Source organism: Ovis aries, chromosome 8 (genome assembly GCF_016772045.2).
Source record: "Ovis aries strain OAR_USU_Benz2616 breed Rambouillet chromosome 8, ARS-UI_Ramb_v3.0, whole genome shotgun sequence".
Lineage (NCBI taxonomy): Eukaryota > Metazoa > Chordata > Mammalia > Artiodactyla > Bovidae > Ovis > Ovis aries.
This window is the reverse complement of record NC_056061.1, coordinates 77,090,877-77,115,707: the sequence shown is the minus strand read 5'-3', so window position 1 is coordinate 77,115,707 and position 24,831 is coordinate 77,090,877. Positions and strand designations below refer to the sequence as shown.

Sequence of the window (24,831 nt, the reverse complement as noted above, 5' to 3'; positions counted from 1 at the left end):
AAAGTGCAAAACACTTTGTCTTTCCATGAAATAAGGAAGGAATCTAACTCATTTTTCAAATCATGTTTAATATCTTCTATTTTTTAAACAGGGTTCAGTGTTTTAAGCCACATCTTCCTTTGTGACTCAAAGGCACATAGTCATGTTAACATAAATATTGAGAAGAGTCTTTCTCTTATCTGTTTAGTAAAAAATAAAATTAAACCCTTTTCTATGTTATGAAGTGCCTGATTGCCCTAATAGTATTTTGAGATTAAGTCTTGAAACCCAGAATAATTGAAGTGGTCTTTTCTTCCATGTTAAGAGAATTGTTCATGTTTTAGCTTCCCAAGATTTAGAGTTGACGCCATCGTCTCTACCGTGCATCAGTGTTTTAGTGTCAAATGTGGCATTTGTTGGAATAGTCCTCTCTTTTTCATTTTATTTACTTTTGAACTTCATAGTGTGTGCGTTTGTCATCAGGTTAAGAAAGCCTCTGAAATGATTGATCAGCTGCAAGATAAATTACCGGGAAGCTCAGCAGAGAAGGCCTCCAAAGCAGAACTTGTAACTCTTCTCGAATACCATGACACATTCACCCTGGAGCTGGAACGGCAACAGTCAGCCTTAGGGATGCTGCGGCAACAAGCGCTGAGCATGCTCCAGGATGGAGTCACACCGTCCCCTGGGGGAGAGCCACCCACGGTGCAGGAGATCACAGCCATGCAGGACCGGTGCCTGAAGTAACTATACACTTGCCCTCATTCTCTGTTTCTAAATGTGGCCGTGACCAAAAGGGACAAATGTGGTATTAAGAGTCTTGGGGGAGCTCTACCATGCCACCTTTAAGACATGGGGTCTATCCCTATCATCCTTGCTATCTAGCACATATCTAGTCAGATTAGAAATGTAGTGATGAAGCAAACAGATTCAATCTCTACCTTCAGGCAGTTTGCAGTCAGGCAGCAGAGGTAGACAGCTAAAGATGCATTTAGGTGGAGCATTTGAAGGGAGCTAAATGAAATCGAAGCAGAGGCAACTAACCTAGGAGAGGAGTCAAATAAGGCTTCCCCTCAGAAGGGATATTTAAGTTGAAAACTAAGCAGGTTTGAACCAGCCGGTGAGGTAGGAGGAGAGTTCCGAAGACAAGGGAACAGCAAGTGAGCCAGCTTGGAAGTAAGCACTTTTAAGGAACTCTTGGGTGATGGGGTAATTCATGAGAAATGAAGCTTGAAAGGTTAACAGTTGGGAGCTATGGAGAATTTGGTTTTGATAACTCTTGATTGCTCATTGGCTAAATTGGATGACAGAGACATTAGAGCAAGGATGATACCAAAGTCCAGGTAAATAAGAGTCATTTACTGATAGTGAACGTAGAGAAAGTTAATCTTAATGATAGATAACCAGCTTGATTTACTTATTGGACCAAAGAGGAAATGTCACTATATAGTTTAACTCCTGAAGTGACTAATACTATGTGTACTTAGTTGCTCAGTCATGTCTGACTCTGCAACACCATGGACAGCACCTCACCAGGCTCCTCTGTCCATGGGGATTCTCCAGGCAAGAATACTGAAGGGGGTTGCCATGCCCCAGTAATATATCACTCATATGTATCCTATATTCACCCCTTCAATTATAGATGAATTCAGGATAATCTGACTCCACTTATTTAAACTTTGCAACCAAATTATGTCAATTCAAGTAAAGACTTATAATTTGGATGCTGAACATTATTAATCATAAAATATCCAAAATTTGATTCTTTATTTAAAGGCTAGTCTCTAATAGGCACAACTATTCCAATTCTACATTAATTTTGGGGGCTGATGATTCTGTACCATATAAGTAGATTTCTAAACAGGAAATAAAAAAATCAAACAATCTCCAGGTTATTTTAGACAGGAAAATGGATTGCAGTGTAGTGGCAGGGGAGTATGTCAGCTCACCTTTTTCTAGGGATAAATCAGTCACTTCACATTAAGGGTATTCTTGTTGTATTTAAAGTAAGTTTAAATGTTACTGAAAATTATCTGGCAGATTGGGGGAAGTTCCTTTACTTGGAAAAAAATAGAAGGTTTTTACTTTGTAATGTCTGTTTTTGACAATGTGATGTCATGTACTAGAGGCTTCCTTTCATTTCAATACATGTTGGCTTTCTCCCCTTAATGTTTCTAAAGCATGCAGGAGAAAGTCAAGAAGAATGGGAAGATGGTAAAGCAAGAGCTCAAGGAGCGAGAAGTGGTGGAGACACAAATCAGTTCAGTAAAATCTTGGGTTCAGGAAACAAAGGAATACTTGGGGAATCCAACAATAGAAATAGATGCTCAACTTGAAGAACTTAAGGTACCAAATTCATTCCCTAGACTCATCATTTAAAAAAACAGTGCTAATTTTAATCTGATATTCTTGGTTATATTCAATGAGATATTGAAGTGAAATCTTTTAGAAATGTTTTACATGAAAGGCTGTTAGTTCATTGGACACTCTTTTGTTCCATATAAAGTGGACATGCTTCTTATTTAGAGACTATAGAAATGTTTGTTTTTTGTAAATGTGTTTCTCTAATTCTACTCTTAACCCAGTTTTGAGGAACCGTACATATCCTTGTCTCTGTATGTGTAAAAATCAATTTCCTTATCTGGCTCCTAGAAATTTCTTATGTTGATCTTTCCTTCAGATTCTCCTAACAGAAGCCATAAATCACCGACAGAATGTTGAAAAAATGGCTGAAGAGCAGAAGAATAAGTACCTTGGTCTTTACACTATATTACCTTCTGAGCTCTCGCTTCAACTAGCTGAAGTGGCCTTGGAATTAGGAACTATCCATGATCAGGTAAACCTACAGTCCAGAAAGAGTAGCTTTCCATTCTTTATTGTTTTAGCACTCTTGTGTGACAGTGCAGGATTTTCAGTCATGTCTTCATGGAAACAGAGTTAAAAAACAGGTCAGGATTAAACAATAATATTAAATTAAAGGTTTTATTTGTAGCCAAGAAGCATATGAAATGATATTAAGTGTAAACAATAATGTCAAACATTAAAGATAATTTATATGATTTCCCTAACCTTTCCCCCAAAAAATAATTACTCAAAGAAACAAAGAAAGCAAGATATATTTCATGTATTCAACAAGTATTTATTGAGTACCCAGAGTCTGCCAGGCACTCTTCTATCTGTTGTTTTAGTTCAGTGGTTCAGCACGATGTAGTAGGTGAAGGTATTTCAATAAAAGGAAAACAGCTAAAAATAAAGTAGAATCAGGAATGAGATTTTTATCCAAAGTTCATGCTGTAAGGTCCTGTATTAGAGGAAGGTCTGTCAGTCTAACTCCCAAACAACCAAGGAAGGGAATGAAACATAATACATATATATAAATATATATTTTTAAAATATTTTCTTTTTAAGGAAAGTGATACACAGCCATTCATAATACTTAGAACAGGGAGATTTTTATATTAGACCTCATAAGGAGGACACACTTCCATGTATTTCATGAAAATAGCTTCAGTAGCATCTATATGGAAACATAATGGGTTTTAAGACCTGCTTGGTGGCCCAACGTTAAAGCAATTGAGTTAAAACTGGTCAGTAGAAAAAAGAGAAGATAGTTCTAAACTGCTACATGAAATGGAAAGTAGTATTGCACTATAGAAACTATAATATTCATGCAAATGTGCTGTACCTTTTGAACTTGCCAGTGTATGATGCAATGTATTTAAAAATTCTCATCAAAATCCAATTCTACTGTATCATGCATTTGACGTAAATTAAAATGTTATTTTCTGTTTTAAATATTTAATTTACTTATTTGGTTTTTCTTCTTAGACATTGGAGGGTTTGTCAGGAAGGATGACTTGTCAAGTTCAGATCTTAAAAAAAGAAGTTCAAATCTCATTTTTTTTTAACCCCTCTGGATAAATTTCCCTATTATAAAATTATTCACATGCATTCCATTTATGTTAGCACTCAACTGAAAATAATGAAATAAAAAAAAGGTATTCATTTCTTGATATATTTCCTTGCTACTGAGGAGATTTTACTTTGGCGACGTGATATGAAGAGCCAACTCACTGGAAAAGACCCTGATGCTAGGAAAGACTGAAGGCAGAAAGAGAAGGGGGCAACAGAGGGCGAGATGGTTGAATGGTGTCACCAACTCGATGGACATGAGTTTGAGCAAGCTCCAGGAGATGGTGAAGGACAGGGGAGCCTGGCATGATGCAGTCCTTGGGGTCACAAAGAGTCAGACAGGACCTCACAACTAGCAACAACAACAAAGGAGATCTGATTTGACAAAACATCTACTTCTGCCTTATTGACTGTGTGTGGATCACAACAAATGGTGGAAAATTCTTAAACAGATGGGAGTACCAGACCACCTTAGCTGCCTTCTGAAAAATCTGTATGCAGGTCAAAAAGCAACAGTTAGAACTGGACATGGAACAAAAATTGGTTCCAAATGGGGAAAGGAGTACGTCAAGGAAGTAGACTTGCTTATTTAACTTATACGCTGGGTACATCATGCGAAAGGGTGGACTAGATGAAGCACAAGCTGGAATCAAGATTGCTGGGAAAGACATCAATAACCTCAGATATGCAGATGGTACCACCCTTATGGCAGAAAGAGGAATTAAAGAGCCTCTTGATGAAGGTGAAAGAGGACAGTGAAAAAGCTGGCTTAAAACTCAACATTCACCGCATGTAAGAATTAAAGATTTTAAAATTAAAAAAAAAAAAAACAACTCAACGTTCAAAAAAACAAAGATCATGGTATCTAGTCCCATCACTTCATGGCAAATAGATGGGGAAAAAAATAGAACAGTGAGAGACTTTATTTTCTTGGGCTCCAAAACCACTGCAGATGGTGACTGCAACCATGAAATTAAAAGATGCTTGTTGCTTGGAAGAAAAGCTGAGAGAGTCAATTCTTAGGCTAACTGATAAGAAGTCTGGGGTCCCCGAGGAGGAGAAAGGGGTCTGGGGTTCTCAAGGAGGAGGAGGAAAGGACAAACTTTATTTTTTTCTCTACATTCCTTAGTCTTAGTCACATAAAAAAATTGTTTTTTTCTCCTTTAAGCCCAGAACTGATGGTTACACAACAAACAACTCAGTTTGTTGTATACTAGGGATTATACAACAGTGTATCCTGCTTGAGGACAGTTTCTCCTTCCTGAAAACCTTCTGACTAATCCTGATATCTTAAAATGTAAATTATGGGAGTGGGTCTAATAGGATCTTTCTATTGTTAAGTTCTAATCCTGTTATCCTAAAATTTAAATTGTGGGAGTGGGTCTGGTCAAGTTTTTAAAACTTGAGGCATTCTTTTGATTTATTGTAATAATTGCAAGGAGATCCAACCAGTCCATTCTAAAGGAGATCAGTCCTGGGTATTCACTGGAAGGACTGATGCTGAAGCTGAAATTACAATACTTTGGCCACCTCATGCAAAGAGTTGACTCATTGGAAAAGACCCTGCTGCTGGGAGGAATTGGGGGCAGGAGGAGAAGGGGACGACAGAGGATCAGATGGCTGGATGGCATCACCGACTCGATGGACATGAGTTTGGGTAAACTCTGGGAGTTGGTGATGGACAGGGAGGCCTGGCATGCTGCGATTCATGGGGTCACAAAGAGTCAGACACGACTAAGCAACTGAACTGAACCGAACTGAATAAGTAATTTAAAAAGTATATAACTCCCTTGCTAACACTAGCGAGGGGGGCACTCTCCATCCTTCTTCTGATGTCTATGTCCCTTTTTACTTTAATAAAACTCTGCTACACAAAAGCTCTTGAGTGATCAAGCCTGGTCTCTGGTTCTGAAGTTAATTATTCTTTTTCAGAGATCAGGAATCCGATACTGTTCACTGTAAGCTATCAAAGCTATGACCAACCTAGACAGGATATTAAAAAGTGGAGACATTACTTTGCCAACAAAAATCCATCTAGTCAAAGCTATTGTTTTTCCAGTAGTCATGTATGGATGTGAGAGTTAGACCATAAAGAAGGCTCAGCACTGAAGAATCGATGCTTTTGTACTGCAGTGTTGGAGAAGATTCTTGAGAGTCCCTTGGACTGCAAGGAGATCCAACCTGTCCATCCAAAATGAAATCAGTCCTGAATATTCATTGGAAAGACTGATGCTGAAGCTAAAGCTCCAATACTTCGGCCACCTGAGGCAAAGGACTGACTCATTGGAAAAGAACCTGATTTTGAGAAAGACTGAAGGCCATGATGGAGGATGAGATGGTTGGATGGCATCACCAAGTCAATGGACATGAGTTTGAGCAGGCTTCAGGAGTTGGTGAAGGACAGGGAAGCCTGGCATGCTGCAGTCTATGGGGTTGCAAAAAATCAGACACAGCTGAGTGACTGAACAACAACAATATATTATAAAATGAGCAGCACAATAAATCTAGTTAGTATTCAAAACTACATATAGTTATAAACTTTTTCATGTGATGAAAACTTTTAAGAACTACTCTCTTAACAACCTTCAAGTAAGCAATATAGAAATGTTAACTATAATCACCATGCTACTATATATTACATCCCCAAGACTTAAAGATATTTTTAAAGGCCTTTCATTTATGTAAAGGAAATATTTCTTTACCATCTTCTCAACATCAGAAGCAAAATATAAATGTTTGTTATCACATCAAATTAAAGCCACTGGAAATGTATAAATATTAGCTGTTATTTTTTCATTTTCCTTTCCACTGGATGTGCTCAGGGTCATACTATAAGATGGTAATTGGAAGTTAGAAAAAGAGTTAACAGGTCATTAACAGCTACTTCTGAAAAGGTGCACAGAAGCAAATATGTGTGCCTCTAGTTATCTGGAAGCGTTTTCCATTTTATGAAGAAAAAGCCTTAGAAGAGTTTGTGTGTTTAAGTCACACAGTAAATGGAGAAGATAGAATTCAAACTCAGCTATCTACATTGCTATCTGTAAACATTTGATGAGTGAATCATTGTACGTGTGTTGCTAGTTCCTTTGCTGAAATAGCAGCAGAAAGTGCAGTGAATACATAAAAATGGCAGGAGGTAAGGCTGCAAGGAACACCATGAGAGCTTGTAACAGCACATGGATGGTTTGAGGAGGTACATGGATACCAAAGCAGCACTGATGACCTACAATGCCTTGAAGTTATTAGTATTAATTATTCAGTTTTAATCATGATTGGTTTTCCTGTTTTTATTGATTGTTTAGATCCAGGACAAAGTAAAAGAAGTTGAACAGAGCAAGACCATGAGTCAGGAATTCAGCCAGCAAATTCAGAAGATAGCCAGAGATATCACAACTATTCTAACCAAGCTGAGAGCAAAAACAGATAATTTAGTTCAAGCTAAAACTGACCAAAAGGTAAGGAAGGGGAAGTGGAAATATAAGGGGTGCTATTCAATGCCTTAAATATTTTAGGTGCATTAGTTTATTTTGAAGATACTAAAAAATAAATAAAACCTTTCTTATCAGGCTTCATCAAAACCAGACAATAAAGGCACGCAGTTTGTAGCTCAGCTTGTGAAGAATTTGCCCGCAATGCAGGAGACCCCAGTTCAATTCCTGGACTGGGAAAATTTCCTGGAGAAGGGATAGGCTGCCCCATCCAGTATTCTTAGGCTTCCCTGGTGTCTCAGACTTGGGTTTAATCCCTGGGTTGGGAAGGTCCCCTGGGGCAGGGCAATCCACTCCAGTATTCTTGCCTGGAGAATCCGCATGGAAAGAGGAGCCTGGCGGGCTATAGTCTCTGGGATCTCAAGGAGCTGGACACGCATGAGTGACTAAGCACAGCACAAAGAAATTTTATAAATACAATAGTATAATGTATTATCACAGTTAAACTGAATTCATAAATATGCATGTATATGTAGGTAAGAAGGAAGAGTGTCAAACGCCTAAATGATGGCTGAGTAACTTAAGTACATATATACATTTCAAAATGAAGGATCTTCTTGGTACTTAAAACTGTGTTCTCACTCTGCCAGTGAGTGAAGTGACTAATCCTTTTTGGGTGGGACAGAAGGAAAATTTTAGCTCTCTCAGCCTCATAGGAAATAAACACCAGAATTACAAAACATCCTGCTCTTCCTTTCCAACTAAAGAAACAGAAATGAGCAGATCATAGTAGAATTTTTCTTTACAGTGTTTGTCTTTTATAAAAATCATTTAAAATACAATCCTTCTGGGAAAATGTATTTTCAGTAGTCTAATGTGCTTTCTTTTTGATGACCATCCAGGTGCTAGGAGAGGAATTAGATGGCTGTCACTTAAAATTAATGGAACTGGATAAAGCAGTGCAAAAATTCTCTGAACAGAATGGCCAGCTAGGTAAGCCACTGGCCAAGAAGATAGGAAAACTGACTGAACTTCACCAGCAGACCATCAGACAGGCCGAGAACCAGCTCTCCAAGCTCAACCAGGTATGCTTCCCAGGCTGGCAATCAATATTCTCTATGGCCGAAATTCAATTTTCTTATCAATGATTAGAGTAATTTAAGTGTAGTTTATCTCATATCATGCCTGTATTCCTAAGATTTATTTATACATGTAAACCTGACTTCATATCAAACCATATTATAAATTCATTCACAAAGGTGTTCATATAAATGGACATTTTAATAAATATATATATGTTCATCTTTACTTGATCTTTACTTAATTGGTTCAGGTCACACTTCATCATAATTTTTGAGTATAGACTGAACTTTTACAAATTGAGTGTTGTTTTTCTGCAGTCAAACATGAGTTAAATCAGAATTTGAAACCAGTAAATTATAATATTGAAAGTTATAATCCCCACCTACCACCTCCTTACTCAGTGAAGGTAGAGTATGAAAAAGGGGAGAAGAGCTATACAGAGGAATAAGAGATGAGAGTGGAGATTTTTTTTTTTAAAGACAGATTATTCAAGCATATTAGGAAATGGGACTTCATCCTAACATCACTGGGAAGTCTTTAATAGGTTTTCAATAAGGAAATTATTTTTCATTATGCCTTTAGATATCATAGATATTATAATGATCAACTGCCAGGATTATTGTATCCAAAGAGAAATAGAAGACTGATTTCTAGCTCAAGAAGCAGAGTATCCATTTTTTATCTGAATGGTAATGATTTATTTTTCAGGCAGCATCCCATCTAGAAGAATACAATGAAATGCTTGAGTTAATTTTAAGGTGGATTGAGAAAACTAAAATCTTGGTACATGGAAAGATTGCATGGAATTCTGCAAGCCAGCTTCGAGAACAATACATTTCACATCAGGTAACTTTAGGAAAAATAGTTTTCAAAAGGTAACTAAGAGGGTAATTTGATTTAACTGGCTAGACTGACAGAAAATTTGGAGGAACATGATGAAAAATTATTGAAGATGCCAAGAGAAATGAAAGCCAAGGTAGCTTTAACAACTTGTCCTGGGGACTGAAAAAAAAAAAAAAAAAGCAGCTACCCATGAGATTTCGTAAGACTGAATAAGTAAATAAATATCCTCTATCACCTCTAAATTTTCCATTCCCCAAGACCAAAAATAACCATCCATATAGTATCTTTTTTTTTTTTTTTTTTTTTTGCAGCTTCTTTGAAACAATTGTACACAGGGATATGGTGGGAAATTCTACCCTTAGGAAGAGATGTAGGGACAGGTGGAAAGATCACAGGCTCTAGACTCAAACTGATGGGAAAACCACGTCCTGCCACTTAGGGCTGTGTACTTTGGAGCAAACTACTTTGCCTTTCAGAATCCAGTCTTCTCATCAGTAAGATGGAGATGTAAATGATATGCATATGGCAGAGTTGTCACGAGGATCAAATGGTTTAACATGTGTGCAATCATCAAGCACAATGCCTGGCACCTGTGGGCTCGGTCAGAGCCTGAATCTCATGCCTCCTCCTTCCAGCGCTTCTGCCTGGTCACAGCGGGCTGACCTCCTGCGGGAAGTAGGGGCCAGCTGGAATGAGTCCACACCACATGGAGGCTGCATGACTTCACTTCCTCTGAAGTTTTCTCTTGGCCATATCATCCAGGAAATTATTTCATCTTTTTTAAATTTAGGCTTGAGTTAGATACAGATATCTTTTAGCCCAGTTATCAGGGCATCAAATACAAAATGGTCCTTGTTTAAGTTACATGGATATCCTCAAGTATGTTAGATTTTCTTTTTTGTTCTGATTTATGTATACTCATGTCATTTAAATACATCCCCTTTTCCATTCCTGTTGACAGAGTTCTAGATCAAAACCTCATTTCCCCGCTTTAACAGGCTCCTAATTGGTTTCCCTGTATTTATTGTTCTTCTCTAATCAATCTTGCACTCTCCTCTCAAGAAGTCTTTCTTAAACAATTGCAGAGTTGTTCTGCTTGAAGATCTGCATTATGCATTAACAGACAAGATTTAAGTTACAACTGGTTGTAGACAATGAAGCAAATACTCATGAGAGATCTAGAATGCAAACTTAAAAGAAAGCATTTTCATTGTCAACACTATTATTTAAAAGCTCATATTGAAGGAAGCTAGAGCTCTCAGACACTGTTGGTAACTTGGTAAAATCTCTTTGAAAAACAGTTGGAAAATGTATCATGCTCATCAAAACATTACTACCCTGTAATCCAAAATGTAGGAAATTTTTTATATGAGTATTAATGACTATACTGAAATTTTAAAGAAAACTTAAATAATGTTAAAAAAGGTTTTCTGAATAAATTTTTGGATTTAATAAGATAGAATGTAGACCATGAAGGTTTTAATTGACCATGAAGGTTTTCTTCTTTTTAGATTTTTAAAAATAGCCCCTATTCTCATTCATTTATTATTTAATAAACGTTTATAGAGTGCTTTTCAAAGCTGGGAATTTTGTTAGGCATTTGGAATACAAAGAATATTCCCTGCCTTGCCCCCAGGGAGTTGATAATTGAAGGGAGAAAAGAGATAGAGGGGGTTCCCAGGTGGTACTAGTGGTAAAGAATCCGCCTGCCAATGCAGGAGACCCAGGAGACACAGATTCGCCCCCTGGGTTGGGAGGATCCCCTGGAATAGGAAATGGCACCCAACTCTAGTATTCTTGCCTGGAAAATGTCGTGGACAGAGGAGCCTGGTGGGCTACAGTCCAGCGGGCCGCAGAGAGTCAGACATGACTGAGTGACTAAGCACTAGGAACCAGGTTAGATTAAGGAAGGAAAGAAACTGGGCATCCCGGGTGGCACTAGTTAGAAAGAACCTACCGGCCAGTGCAGGAGATGCAAGAGATGTGGGTTTGATTGCTGGGTTAGGAAGATCCCCTGGAGGAGGGCATAGCAACCCACTCCAGTATTCTTGCCTGGAGAATCCCATGAACAGCAGAGCCTGGCAAGCTACAGTCCCTGGGGGTCACAAAGAGTCGGACACGACTGAAACGACTTAGCAGAGAACAGCACAAGGAAGGAAAAGGTGACTCTGAGCTGAAAGACACACAGCCTAAAATGCACGGGAAAATCCCAGCAGAAAGAGGGAGGGGTGCTCTGCTTGGTGCACTGAGGGGCTTTGCTGAGAGCTGGAAAGAGGCCAGAGAGATAAGAGAAGACAAAGACAGGCCATGAGAGCCTATGGAGATCTTGGCCTTTCTCCTGAAGTCACTCTAAGCCTTTGACAGACATTCTGCAGGCAGGTGACAAGCTCCGACCTATAGTTTAAGGAAGATGACTTAGAAGCCTGTGGAAGACAGATTGATGAAGGTAAGACAACATGGACAGTGGTTTCAATATTCCAGTAGACAGTGACAAAGTCTCACTTAGGAGGCTGAGAGGATGAAAATCAAGGGGCTTTACCTAGCGAGGAATCTGGACTTGGAGGCTTCTGGATGTGGGTATAAGAGAGAAAGGAGCCCAGGATGGTTGCCAGGTTTTTCTGACTTGGGCAGGTGGCTGGGTTGGGTGCATCGAGGGCACAGGGGGACAGAGGTCAGGTGTCGGTGGTGACCTCACACATGCTCAGGAGAGAACTCGGCCTGTACACAATGTTCCAGGGAGTTCTTTCATGTCTGCCTGCCTTAAGAATTAAGGAAAACTGAGCTTATCCAAAAACAATGCATAGAAAATGCACGTGTTTTAATGCCAGGCGAAAAAGATAAGAAATTGTAGGTATCTTATGATCTCAGTCACCTAAAATTACACCCAAATTGAACAGCAGTTATCCCTTATTTAAAGTCATCCCTGGAGTATGGGATTGTGGAATATTTTATCTTCTTTATTCTTCAATGTTTTCTAAGCTTTATGATATATGTATATGATATTGCAAGAGAAAACAATGTACTTTACTTTTTAAAAAGGGATCTATTGCAAAAGAGTGATGTCCCACCTCCCATTCTCCTCTTTACGCATTGCACGTCCCAGGAACTGCACATTTTGTGCCCACTCACCTATGTGCCTTTGCTTACACTGTCCCTTCAGCAGAAAAGGTCTTTCCTTTTCCTCTCCATCTGTACAAATAGAAACATTCTCTGACTTAGCTCAGATGTGACTTTTCCAGGACGCCTTCTCCCAACCCTCCTACAGGTAATACCACCTCTCATTTCTGGCATCCTTAACCCTTTCTTCCCTTTCACTCTACTCATACAATGTATATTATATGCTTACTATTCCATTCATATGCTTGTTAGTCTCAATAGATGATGCTGTCCTGAATGCCAAGGGCTTTGTTTAATCCCAAATAGTTTCTACCCCTTTGTCTCACTTTAAGCATTTGAGTCTTATTTTCGTTTCTTAGATCCATATATGCTTAGAGCTTAGCTATAGAATATGAGAGCTGAAAAGCATCTCTTTAGTTGAATATGAGAAAAGAGAGGCCAGTGAGCTGATGAAGACACCCAGTGCCTCAGAGCGTTACCACCGCTAGAATATTCCTGTCCTGAGTAGCTTGGGGTGGCAGACTGAGGACTAGCCTTATGGTTCAACACATATGGCCTCAACAGATTGTTTACAGCTCCTCACCTTTGATTTCTTTTTCTCTGAAAAGGGGGTGACAGGAAGTGGGAAACAGGCACAGAGCTGTGACGTTTAAACACAATAAAATACACAGTATGCATGGGAAATGTAAATTAAATCTCCTTATCCCTTTCCCAATCTGATGGTCTTTACACCATACTGTCCTGATTACCTCTTTACCTACCTACCAATGTCCTGGATGTTGCTAATTCCCTCTAGACCATGCTAGAAGAATCTGAAGATATTCACAATGATCTGGAAGCAATGACTGAGAAATTACAGTACCTCGATAGTGTGTACCATACAGAAATAATGTCTCAGCAAGTGGCAGACCTGGGACGGGAGACTGAGGAGCTGCGACAGGTGATCAAAATTCGTTTACAGAGTCTCCATGATGCTGCCAAGGTAAAAAAAAAAAAAAAAAAAAGGTTATTTAAATGGAAAAGTGTATCATTATGGGCTTCCTGGGTGGCACAGTGGTAAAGAACCCTCCTGGAAATGCAGGAGACTCAAGAGATGCAGTTTCAATCCCTGGGTTGGGAAGATTCCCTGGAATAAGAAGTGGCAACCCGCTTCAGTATTCTTGCATGGAAAATTCCATGGACAGAGGAGCCTGGCAGACTATAGTCCAGGGGGTCGCAAAGAGTCTGACATGACTGAGCGACTGAGCACACACATCATTAAAAACAACAATGATGGGAGGCCCTTAGCAGTTCAGTGGTTAAGATTCTGTGCTGCCAATGCAAAGGACGTGGGTTCAGTCCCTGGCTGGGGAGCCAAGATCCCACATGCTGTGACCATAAAATAAAATAAAATTCATAGATACATTTTTAAGGTAAAATCAAATGGTGGCAGAAAGTGCACATAGAGTGTTCACATCTAATGAGCCTTCTTGACTATGAATGTTACCCTCTTAGGCCTGACGCATGATGAGGTCACACAGTACCATACGTTGGAGTTTGAAGCAGACAAACGTTTATTACAGGGCTGTGCAAGGAAACAGACAGCTCATGTCCAAAAAACCCATAGCATCTCGAAGGGTTTCAGCAAAGCATTTTTACGGCCAGATGAGGGAGGAGTTTTGAAGCATCTGTGATCAGCTCATGCACAGTTCTCTGATTGGCTGATGGTGGGGTGACAGGGTGGTGGCTTAACATTATCAGTCCTTAAGCTCCAGGACGCCTGGAGCTGTGTGCTCTTGGTCATCAAGTAGTTAACACCATCCATTTGGTGGGGGATTTTAACATCTGTAAAACAAGTCAGGAAATGTACATCAGATACTATTATCTGGGTACTTCGAAGAGGAGCTAAAATAGAGGGTATTGGGGGAAAGATCTGCCCCAGAAGGCCCAATAGGGGGTCATGCTGTTCCTGGTGAATCTGAGGTTCTTGGATGTCTTGAGGCAGAAAGAATTCAGTGAGAGATAAAGTTATAGGTAAGAAGTGGATTTATTTAGAGAGAAACACACTCCACAGAGTGTGGGCCATCATAGAAGGTGAGAGAGTGCCCCGAACTATTGTGGTTCATTTTTATGGGCTGGGAAGTTTCATAGACTAATGAGTGGGAGGATTATTCCAATTATTTTGGGGGGAAAGAATGGGGATTTCCAGGAACTGGGCCACTACCCATTTTTTAACTTATGATTGGCCTCAAAACTGTTCTGGTGCTGGTGCACGTGTCATTTAGATGCTGATGTATTACCAATAGAATATAACAAGGCTCAAGGGCTACTGTAAGTCAGATCTTCTGCCATCTTGGACCTAATTGGTTCTAATCCATTTTTGTCATGTCCTATGGCTATGTCATTGTTTTAATGGTTGTACCCCTCCCCCTTTCCCTCTTGTTTCACTGCCTGTTTACATGATAGTAGTCTCCACCTATGACTTTGGACTTCAAGTGCTTATATATCAACATTGATTCACTCTTACTCTGCAGGATATGAAAAAATTTGAAGCAGAGCTCAGAAACTTACAAGTTGCTTTGGAGCAAGCCCAGACAACCCTGACTTCTCCAGAAGTTGGACGTCTAAGTCTCAAGGAACAACTCTCTCACCGACAGGCAAGCAAAAATAATTCAGGGGAAATGAGGGGGGAGCTATATTTTTGAAAAAGAAAGGATAGTTAGGAAAAGTGATTTCTAAACTTATTGTCTGAGCACTGTATGCAGTATTAAAAAAAACAATTCCTGGGAAAATTTTTATAACTTTGGACAGACCTGTAATTTAGTTAATATCTCTTGCTTTTGAAATAAACTATTAAAATGTAAAATTTAAAAATATTTTAGAATATATCTTTTAAATGGGAATTTTTTTTTTTTTTTTTCTTTTTGGCTGTGCTGGGTCTTTGTTGTGGTGTGTGGGCCTCTCTTTTTTTTTTTTTTTTTTTTTGTGGGCCTCTCTTGTTATAGAGCACAGACTCCAGAGCACATGGGCTCAGGAGTTGAGGCACACTGGCGTGTAGGCGTGTAGGGCGAGTTGTGGCGTGTAGGCACAGCATGTGGGATCCTGGTTCCCTGACCAGGGATAGAACCTGAATCCCCTGCATTGGAAGGTGGATTCTTAACCACTGGACCACCCAGGAAAGTCCCAGGAAAAATGTATATTTTATATCTACATATACCTTATATAAATAAATTGATATCAAATTGTATAAATATAGAATTTTAAAATTTAGAATGTGAACTTGCACTTTCAGCATTTGCTGTCTGAGATGGAGTCACTCAAGCCAAAAGTCCACGCGGTGCAGGTCTGTCAGAGCGCGCTCCGGATCCCCGAGGACGTGGTCACCAGCCTTCCGCTCTGCCACGCAGCTCTGCACCTGCAGGAGGAGGCCAGCCGGCTCCAGCATACGGCCATCCAGCAGTGCAACATCATGCAGGCACGTGCAGCTGGGCCAGCCAGCGTCTGCAGGTGGCCCCCACGCCGCCGGCAGAGCAGCAGCAAATGAGTCACCGGCTGCTTTTCTTAGCGCTTGCGTGGGCTCAGCCATCAGAACACATCCAGACTGTTAACTCTGACAGCTTGTTGTGATTATATAAAATAGGGACATGAAATGCTATCATTTAGATCACTCACAAATGCCTGGGGCAAGCTCTATTAAAAATATATTTTGGTGAAAACTATCTTTTAGCAGCATATATATATATATATATATATACATATATATATATATATATATAAAATAAAAAACAACTTGTAAAGGTTAATTTTATATTCAACCATATATTTTTATGTTATTATTCATCTGAAAATCATCTAAAACTTTGTAATAAGATTTTACTGCTAAGGTACACTATAGAATTTTTTTTCATATTTCAGCTTATGATATATTTTATTGCCTGAGAAGTACACCCAGCTATAACTCTTAGTCCCTTCACCTAAGAGACCAATTATTTACTAAGAAGAAATGAAACTATCACATATTGAAGAAATGAAACTATCTCATATCTGCTTTCAACTAATATTTCACCTACTTTATCCAAAAATTGTAAACATGCCCTCTCATTAAACCACTAATGGTCTATTTGGCCAACTCTTCCTGAATTATCTTTTGATTTGTTAAGACAGTAAATTCCTGAGTATAGAAGTCACGCTTCATTCATTTTTTATAAATTTGCATTGGAGTGTAGTTGATTTACAATGTTGTGTTAGTTTTAGGCATCTAGTAAAGCGAATCAGTTATACACATATCCACACCTTTTTAGATTCCTTTTCCATATAGGTCATTACAGAGTATTGAGTAGAGTTCCCTGTGCTATACAGTAGGTCTTTGTATGAAAGTGAAAGTGTTAGTTGCTCAGTCATGTCCAACTCTTGTGACCCCAGGGACTTTGGCCCAACAGGCTCCTCTGTCCATGGGATTCTACAGGCAATAATACTGGCATGGGTAGCTATTCTCTTCTCCAGGGGATCTTCCCGACCCAGGGATCAAACCTGGGTCTCCTGCACTGAAGGGAGATTCTTTACTATCTGAGCCACCAAGGAAGCCCCAGGTCCTTATTAGTTATCTGTCTTATACATGAGCTTCCCTGGTGACTCAGACGGTAAAGAATCTGCAATCCCAATCTCCCAATTTATCCCCCATCTCTCCCTCCTTGATAACCACAGGTTTATTTTCTACATTTGTGACTCTCTGCTTTGTAAATAAGTTCATTATTTGTACCATTTTTTTTTAGACTCCACATATAAGTGATCTCATATAATATTTGTTTTTGTCTGACTTACTTCACTCAGAATGACCTCTAGACAACCTCTACCTTTCTTGCTACAAATGACATACTTCATTCATTTTTTTCTATCTCCTACTCCAGCACTTAGCTGAGTCCCTCACAGAATTTACTTGACAGAAAAATGAAGTAATCATGTTTTTTGTACTACTTTTCTACCATGTTCTGGACCATAACATTGTCATCTTTAGGACAATAAGGAGAAGAAGGAGGATCTAACCACTTCAGTTCAGTTCACTTCAGTCGCTCATTTGTGTCTGACTCTTTGCCACCCCCTGGACTGTAGCATGCCAGGCTTCCCAGTCCATCCCCAACTCCTGGAGCTTGCTCAAAGTCATGTCCATCAAATTTGGTTGTGCCATCCAAGTCCATTGCGTCGGTGATGTCATCCAACCATCTCATCCTCTGTTGTTCCCTTCTCTCCCGCCTTCGATCTTTCCCAGCATCAAGGTCTTTTCCAGTGAGGCAGTTCATCGCATCAGGTGGTCAAAGTATTTGGAGCTTCAGCTTCAGTCCTTCCAATGAATACCCAGGACTGATTTCCTTTAAGATTAACTGGTTTGATCTCCTTGCTGTCCAAGGGACTCTCAAGGGTCTTCTCCAGCACCACTATGTTCGGCCAAAGGTAGCTCAGACAGTAAAGCGTCTGCCTGCAATGCAGAAGACGTGGGTTCAATCCCTGGGTTGGGAAGAGCCTCTGGAGAAGGAAATGGCAGCCCACTCCAGCACTCTTGCCTGGAAAATTCCATGGATGGAGGAGCCTGGTAGGCTACAGTCCATGGGGTCGCAAAAAGTCTTACACGACTGAGCGACTTCACTTTCAAGACTCTCAAGAGTCTTCTCCAGCACCATTATGTTCAGTCCATCAATAATCTTGACAAAATGTTTTAGAGAGAAGGCTCTGAAATATCAGCAGAAAACTGGGAATTTGAATCTCTAGGAATTTTCGGCATCATTTTTTTGCTCCCTTGACTCATGGGTAAATAAACATTAACACCAGAGTTTGTCAGAGTTTGCACAGGAGCACGCACACAGTTACTAATATTGACAGATAATTGTCTATGCTTTTGTTTTTTCCTTCAAAGGAGGCTGTGGTGCAGTATGAACAATATGAGCAAGAAATGCAGCACCTCCAGGAACTCATAGAAGGAGCTCACAGAGAGATTGAGGATAAGCCTGTGGCCACCAGCAACATCCAGGAACTGCAAGCCCAGATTTCTCGGCATGAGGTAAGACAAGCCAAGTTCAAGGGCAGGGCCCTGGCTTGGTGAGAATATGTGATTGGTTTTTAGCGGATGAAATGGAAAGATTTTCCCTGTCCAGGACATAACATGTTGGGTTCTTGGAGAGCTTCTTTGGCTGTCTTTGCATTTTGAGTGCTATTTTTCCTGATGTTCTCTAAGACCCAGTAGCATGAGTCCTCCACTTAATTCCAAAACCTTTTGACACAACATTCATGACATGTCTGTCTCCACCATGACCCACTGACTGCTTCCAGCAGAATTCTCACAATCCATACACCAAAACACACTATACTCCCTGTCTTCTTTATTTATTTATTCATTTGGCCTCTCCACGCTGCATATGGGATCTTAATTCCCCGACCAGAGATTGAACCTGTGTCTCCTGCACTGGAAGTGTGGAATCTTAACCACTGGACTGCCAGAGAAGTCCCTGTACTCCCTGTCTTTACAGATCATAAGGAACAGCAATGCTTAAAGCCTTGCTGCTTTGATGGCCTTCTTTAAAAAGAAGGGATATTTCACGTTAAAGAGAAAATCATTTGCTCTTTCATGTATAGGTCATTTCACCTCCTTTTACCAAAATCAGTGAATGGCTCATATTGTTGATTTTGATGATTACCGTGTTATGACTCTTAACAGCTTTTCCATGTTCAGATATGCCTCCTTCCTTGTATCTTTGGCATCATTATGACCTTAGAACTTGAGCACCCTGCGTGCAAACCTGGTCTCAGAGATCATATACCTCGAGTGTTTCAGTTCCTTCAGGAGAGCAGTGGCTTTCCTTTCCTGACTTGTTAAATCCTGTATAGGTCACGTTGACTTGTTCCTTGAGGGCTGATTACAGCATCATGAATTTTGGAAAGTTACTAGAGGAGGGCGTGTCTTCTTTCTCTGTGCCAAGGATAGACATTTAGCTTATCCTTCCATCTACTCTATTTTAACTATGTTCTCATTAGAGCAACAAAATTTTCCAAACAAAATATCATAGCAAGGTTCTCATAAGATTCAATTGTTGAATTTTTAACAATTGTTGTTAAACAGTTGGAAAATCTCACTCCCCCCGCCTTGGCAAATGCAGTTCGTTAATTTCTTGTCACATCCAATGCATCACATTCATGTATGATTTATAAAATAATGTAAATAAATAGCCTACCTCCATTTACTCCCATACTGTAGATTATCATCTATGTTAACTATTCGTTTCTCTTCTGTCACTGGTTAAATGAAAAGATGTTCTGCAAATACTTGAAAACTATATATAAGGCATACATTAGACTTCATAATACACATTTATTCTGAAACTACTTTTAATCCCACATTGTAAGATCCAGAATTTTGTTGCAACAACTTTTCAGCTACGGCACCGAAAATATATATATTTTTTAATCTGTCTGGAATGACAATAATTATGATTACTATAGATTTTTTGTTGTTTTATGTGTTTTAAGACAGTTTACAGTGTTTTCGGTTTATCTTTCACAAAAACCTGATGAGCTTAAAAATTTGTGTGGGTGTGGATTGTCTCCATTTTACTGATAAGAAAACAGAAATAAATTTTTTAGAATGACTTCTTAAGCTTCCAGATGTAGTAACTGATAGAAAACAGATTCTAATCTGGTATATCTGGGGACTTCTCTGGTGGTCCGGTGGTTAAGACTCAGAGCTTCCAGTGCAGGAGGCACGAGTTCAGTCCCTGGTCAGGGAACTAACACTGGAAAAAAAAAAAAAAAAAGAATGATGGTCCAGGAGAATAAATGACTTGCCAGCTCTCAGCAGAGTCAGCCATAGACTGTCCTCTGGCTCCTGTTCAATAATCTGTTCATTTTGTCGCTTCTTCTCCCAGTTCTAAACATTAGTGCAGACTTGTGTTAGTTTTGGCATGTGATTTAGAGTGTACTTGCATGTTTATAATGACATAGTCCTGCATCAGGCTCATGGTTTGTGTAAAACAAACACAGGAAGGAAAGTGCTGTGGAGGGCAGTGGGGAGTGGAGGTGGGGGTGGCGGGAGTTGTTGGGGAAGCCTGATAGCCTGATTTATAACGGAATTCTGGGAGAATGTTTTTTTCTGTTTTTTTTTTATGTGTGTTTTTAATGGATTTTCATCTTGAGGTAAGGCTAGTTTCCATATACTTAACTTTAACTCATAAAGATGAATAATCATTTGTTTATTTCTAGGAAATTCACTTTTTTCCCTGTAATTTTTCAAATGTTACATTTAATTAAAAAAAAAAAAAAAGAAGCGATCCTGTCACTTTTAAAGCATAGAAGAGACTCTCAGAGCTGCTTTCCACGTGACACAGAAGGCATGCTCCTGGGCGCAGGTGGTTGCCCAGAGGGCACCGTCCCTCAGAGCAGCCACTGTACCCGAGTTCCCACTTGTACACTCATCCCTTGTCTTGATCTTCAGAAACACTCAGTTAAAACTACACATACATACGCTTCCTGAGCATGGAGAACTCATTAACCCATCCATGCTCCATTTTAACTTAGTGAATTTGACCCCCAACCCACAAAGCTCCTGGGACACTGGCAGGTTTCTTTTTACAGAAAAAAGTTCTAGAGAACTATTTCTTCAAGGGAGTCTCTTGGACTAATGATAAAAGGCAGATTTTCATAGGCCTAATAAATCAAAATCTTTTGGAGCCTAGAGCAGAACTGCATTGCTAACAAGATGAGTTTTATACCCAATAATTTGAGATTTAGAAAATGGGCATTTGCTCTCAGTGTGCTAAGCAGGGTACTGCCATGGGGATGTGACCACCCCTGTGGGCATGAATGGTGGAAGGACTGAGGCTAACTCTGTTTCTCACAGAGTCCTCAATTCTACCAGATGGGCAGCCATGGTATGAAGGCTCAGTGGAGTATATGAGGGAAATTTTCATGAATGCACAAAATGTTAGCTGAAAACAGAATTCAAGGAGTCCAGTGAGCTGGTAGATGACTTCCAAACATGCATGTTTACTAGTTATTATAGAGTATTCATATGTTAGGCACTAAAGCATATGTGATAAATAGCTATTTAATCATTATTTTAAAAATCCTATTAGGGGAATTTTCTGGCAGTCTGGTGGCTAGGCCTTGTGCTTTCAATATGCCATGAGCCTGGGTTCAATCCAGGGAACTAAGATCCATCAAGCTGTGTGACTTGGCCAAAAAAAAAAAAAAAAAAAATCCTAGTTAAACCTAATAGGTTTAACTAAGTATCTGCAACCCCGAGAGGTAAAGAAGTGATGATTTCTACTTTTTAAATCCTAGATTAAAAAAATTCCTGTACTTTCTAGTAGAAGTCAAGAAGACAGGCTGCTAGCTGAATTCTCCTGGATTGTTTTCCCTTATGCTGACACAGTCGGTTTTGTTTGGGAGGGGAAACACAAAGTGACAACAATCACAAAACGGTGTGTTTGTGTGTACATATACATATACACACAGAAGGCAATGGCACCCCACTCCAGTACTCTTGCCTGGAAAATCCCATGGACAGAGGAGCCTGGTACGTTACAGTCCATGGGGTCGCAAAGAGTCGGACAAGACTGAGTGACTTCACTCTTCATACATATACACATGCATATAGATACACGTGTATCATTTTGTTATTTTGTTTCTGAACTTCAAGTTCAAAGCTGTAGTTTGACTGTCAAGTTCAAAGCTCTCCTTTGAGTGTGCTGCTGCTGCTGCTAAGTCACTTCAGTCGTGTCCGACTCTGTGTGACCCCATAGCCGGCAGCCCACCAGGCTCCCCCGTCCCTGGGATTCTCCAGGAAAAAACACTGGAGTGGGTTGCCATTTCCTTCTCCAATGCATGAAAGTGAAAAGTGAAAGTGAAGTCACTCAGTCGTGTCCAACTCTTCACCACCCCATGGACTGCAGCCTACCAGGCTCCTTCGTCCATGGGATTTTCCAGGCAAGAGTACTGGAGTGGGGTGCCATTGCCTTTGAGTGTATACACACACATTTTAAAGACTCACAAAATGTGTACTGTACTAAACAACAGCTTTTCAAGTGAAGAAGCCAAATAAAAGGAATAGAAAAAAAAGCAGAGATTTTGTACTTTTAGGATTAATATTTTTGCTTACATGAATGTAAAAAAAAAAGAATGCTTACATGTTCATTTTTTAGTCTTTGAAGAAAGTATAAATTTAACATTTTAAGATTACCATTTTAGATTATTTTAGAATTTTAATACTATAATATTCACTTTTAAGAGCTATGCGCTATTCAAAATATATTTTCAATTAGCTCCTTGTAAAAATTTTAAAACCTCTATCTCTCAAAACAATTTTTTTTTTACTAACAAAGGAAATCAAAAGACATTAAAATTGAACAGAACTTCAAGTTCAAAGCTCTAGTTTAAGGCATCAGAAACATTAGAGGCATAATGGAGTGCATGAGGGAAAATTTCATGACTGCACAAAATTTTCTTTGGGGAGTAAAATGCATCAAAATTAAGGATTTCCTAAGTAGTCTTTAGCTTATCTGCAAAAAACAACTCGCCGGGGTCACAGGAATTCAGGAGCAGTTTACTTTATGACTCGTCTGTCACAAATGACTGCTCTGTTTGACATATTCGAGGTGGTAAGAACCAAGCATTGCATTTTTGGCAGTTTTAGTCATCACATGACCTAATTTCCATGGCATGAACCATCTGGCAATTTCAGATTCCTCGGGCATTTTAAAGAAAGTTGCCAGTCTTTAACGTTACCCAAATGCCAGTCCAGCCCCGAGCATCTCTGGGATTAGAATCGCGGCCGCCTGGCTCCGTGCCTCCCGCCGCGCGGTCCCCACCGCCCCTCCCGGCCCCGGCGCGCGCTGTGGTCTGGCTCGGGGCGCGCGGCAGGCAGGCTCCGCGCTCGCACCGTCCACATCCTGCCTCCCCGCCGCTCGGTCTGGCGCGGCTCTGTGATTTCATTGGCCAGCCCCGGAGGAAGATGAACGCTACTAGCTCTGTTTCCTTCTGATGCTGCTGTGACACCCCGAGGCGGGGGGATATGTTTCCTCAGGAGCTGGCTCAGAAAATTAAGGGCTACCAGGAGCAGATCGCCTCTTTGAACTCCAAGTGCAAGATGCTGACCGTGAAAGCCAAGCACGCCACCATGCTGCTGACGGTGACCGAGGTGGAGGGGCTGGCGGAGGGGACGGAGGACTTGGCCGGGGAGCTCCTCCCCGCGACCTCGGCCCACCCCTCTGTGGTCATGGTGAGTAAGGGTCAAGGCCGGCTTGCCAATGCGCTGTCTTCCTACTGCCTCCTGGCTAGTGGCCTGAGCTCCTTTCAGGGGGCTTGGTATTAGAGATCTTGCAGATATGAACTGAAGAACAGTCCCCTTAACTCTCTGACTACATTTGGGCCGAGGCCAGTCTTTAACACTGTATCAGTGGCAGTTGAAACGAAGCTGTTTGTTTGAGACTCCTGAATTACTTAACGTGCTGAAGGTCAGCCCTGCATTTGTTTATAATTTAGCAATAATGCTCAGAGGCTCTGAGTGTCAAAAAAATTCCTTTGCGCAGTTTTCTAGTTTTCTGGGGAAATGGGAGAATCACGCTACATATATTTTTGTGTGTGTTTTTCCTGGTAATATGCTGAGTGACTAGGTATGCTTGCCGATTCTGTATGTTTCATAACATATCCAAGAAAAGCTATTACTAGAAGAATAAGATAGTAGAAAATCCAACAGTTAACTTTGGATTAAAATAAATTCCATTCATTTCTATCTGCAATGTTATTTCCCCCATCACTGTGCACCTAAAATGAGTTCATTATCCTCTTAATTCATTGTTTTCCAGCACTTATATTTTCACACATATGTACTATGTCTTCAGTAGTGTATAACCAAACCCGACCTCTTTTTGTGATATATTACTTTGGGTGCATTTGTCTGGCTGGAATAGTTGGAATTCGAAATACCTACAAAAGACCAAGCTTTAATTCATAGACCCTTCTCTCATGTGTTTGCTTTGTGATTTTTAATCGTTATTTATAGAGATACAGACAATCAAGAAAGGGAACATAAGTTAAAGAAATATTTAATCGACAGTGAAACTCCATAACGTGACTTGTATCCCCGACCGACGTTTGTTTTACAGTGGTCCCTACTGTCATAGTCACTTGACGACAAAACTTTCAAGTAGTAACACAGAATGTGTATGTAAATTGAGATCTCAGTAACTCTTAACTTTTGTTGTATGGTTATCTCTGTTTTAACCGGTGCCTGGTCAGGTGTTTTGTTAATATAACTAACCGATTTTCGTGTCCTTTGGGCCACATTCTATGTGACAGATGACTGCAGGTCGCTGTCACACTTTGCTGTCACCTGTCACTGAGGAGTCTGGGGAGGAGGGAACCAACAGTGAGATCTCTTCTCCGCCTGCTTGTCGCTCCCCTTCACCTGTGGCTAATACAGATGCCTCTGTTAACCAGGTACTGCCCA

General features: G+C 40.1%; 1 protein-coding gene across 34 annotated transcripts in view; it reads left to right on the top strand.

Annotated features, from left to right (window-relative positions):
- The window catches only part of SYNE1 (spectrin repeat containing nuclear envelope protein 1), a 492,315-nt gene that overhangs the window by 285,752 nt on the left and 181,732 nt on the right, over window positions 1-24,831 (top strand). For 28 of the 34 annotated variants that reach the window (XM_060419830.1, XM_060419826.1, XM_060419828.1 and 25 more), the window contains 12 exons: window positions 463-722; window positions 2,160-2,325; window positions 2,660-2,815; window positions 7,194-7,346; window positions 8,222-8,404; window positions 9,111-9,248; window positions 13,159-13,344; window positions 14,876-14,998; window positions 15,634-15,816; window positions 18,250-18,393; window positions 23,407-23,601; window positions 24,681-24,821. In XM_060419830.1, the coding sequence (XP_060275813.1) occupies window positions 463-722; window positions 2,160-2,325; window positions 2,660-2,815; window positions 7,194-7,346; window positions 8,222-8,404; window positions 9,111-9,248; window positions 13,159-13,344; window positions 14,876-14,998; window positions 15,634-15,816; window positions 18,250-18,393; window positions 23,407-23,601; window positions 24,681-24,821 (2,028 nt within the window). Of the gene's footprint in view, window positions 1-462; window positions 723-2,159; window positions 2,326-2,659; window positions 2,816-7,193; window positions 7,347-8,221; window positions 8,405-9,110; window positions 9,249-13,158; window positions 13,345-14,875; window positions 14,999-15,633; window positions 15,817-18,249; window positions 18,394-23,267; window positions 23,602-24,680; window positions 24,822-24,831 lie in introns of those variants that run through there. The other 6 variants (XM_060419839.1, XM_060419838.1, XM_060419837.1 and 3 more) reach the window with 2 other exon arrangements.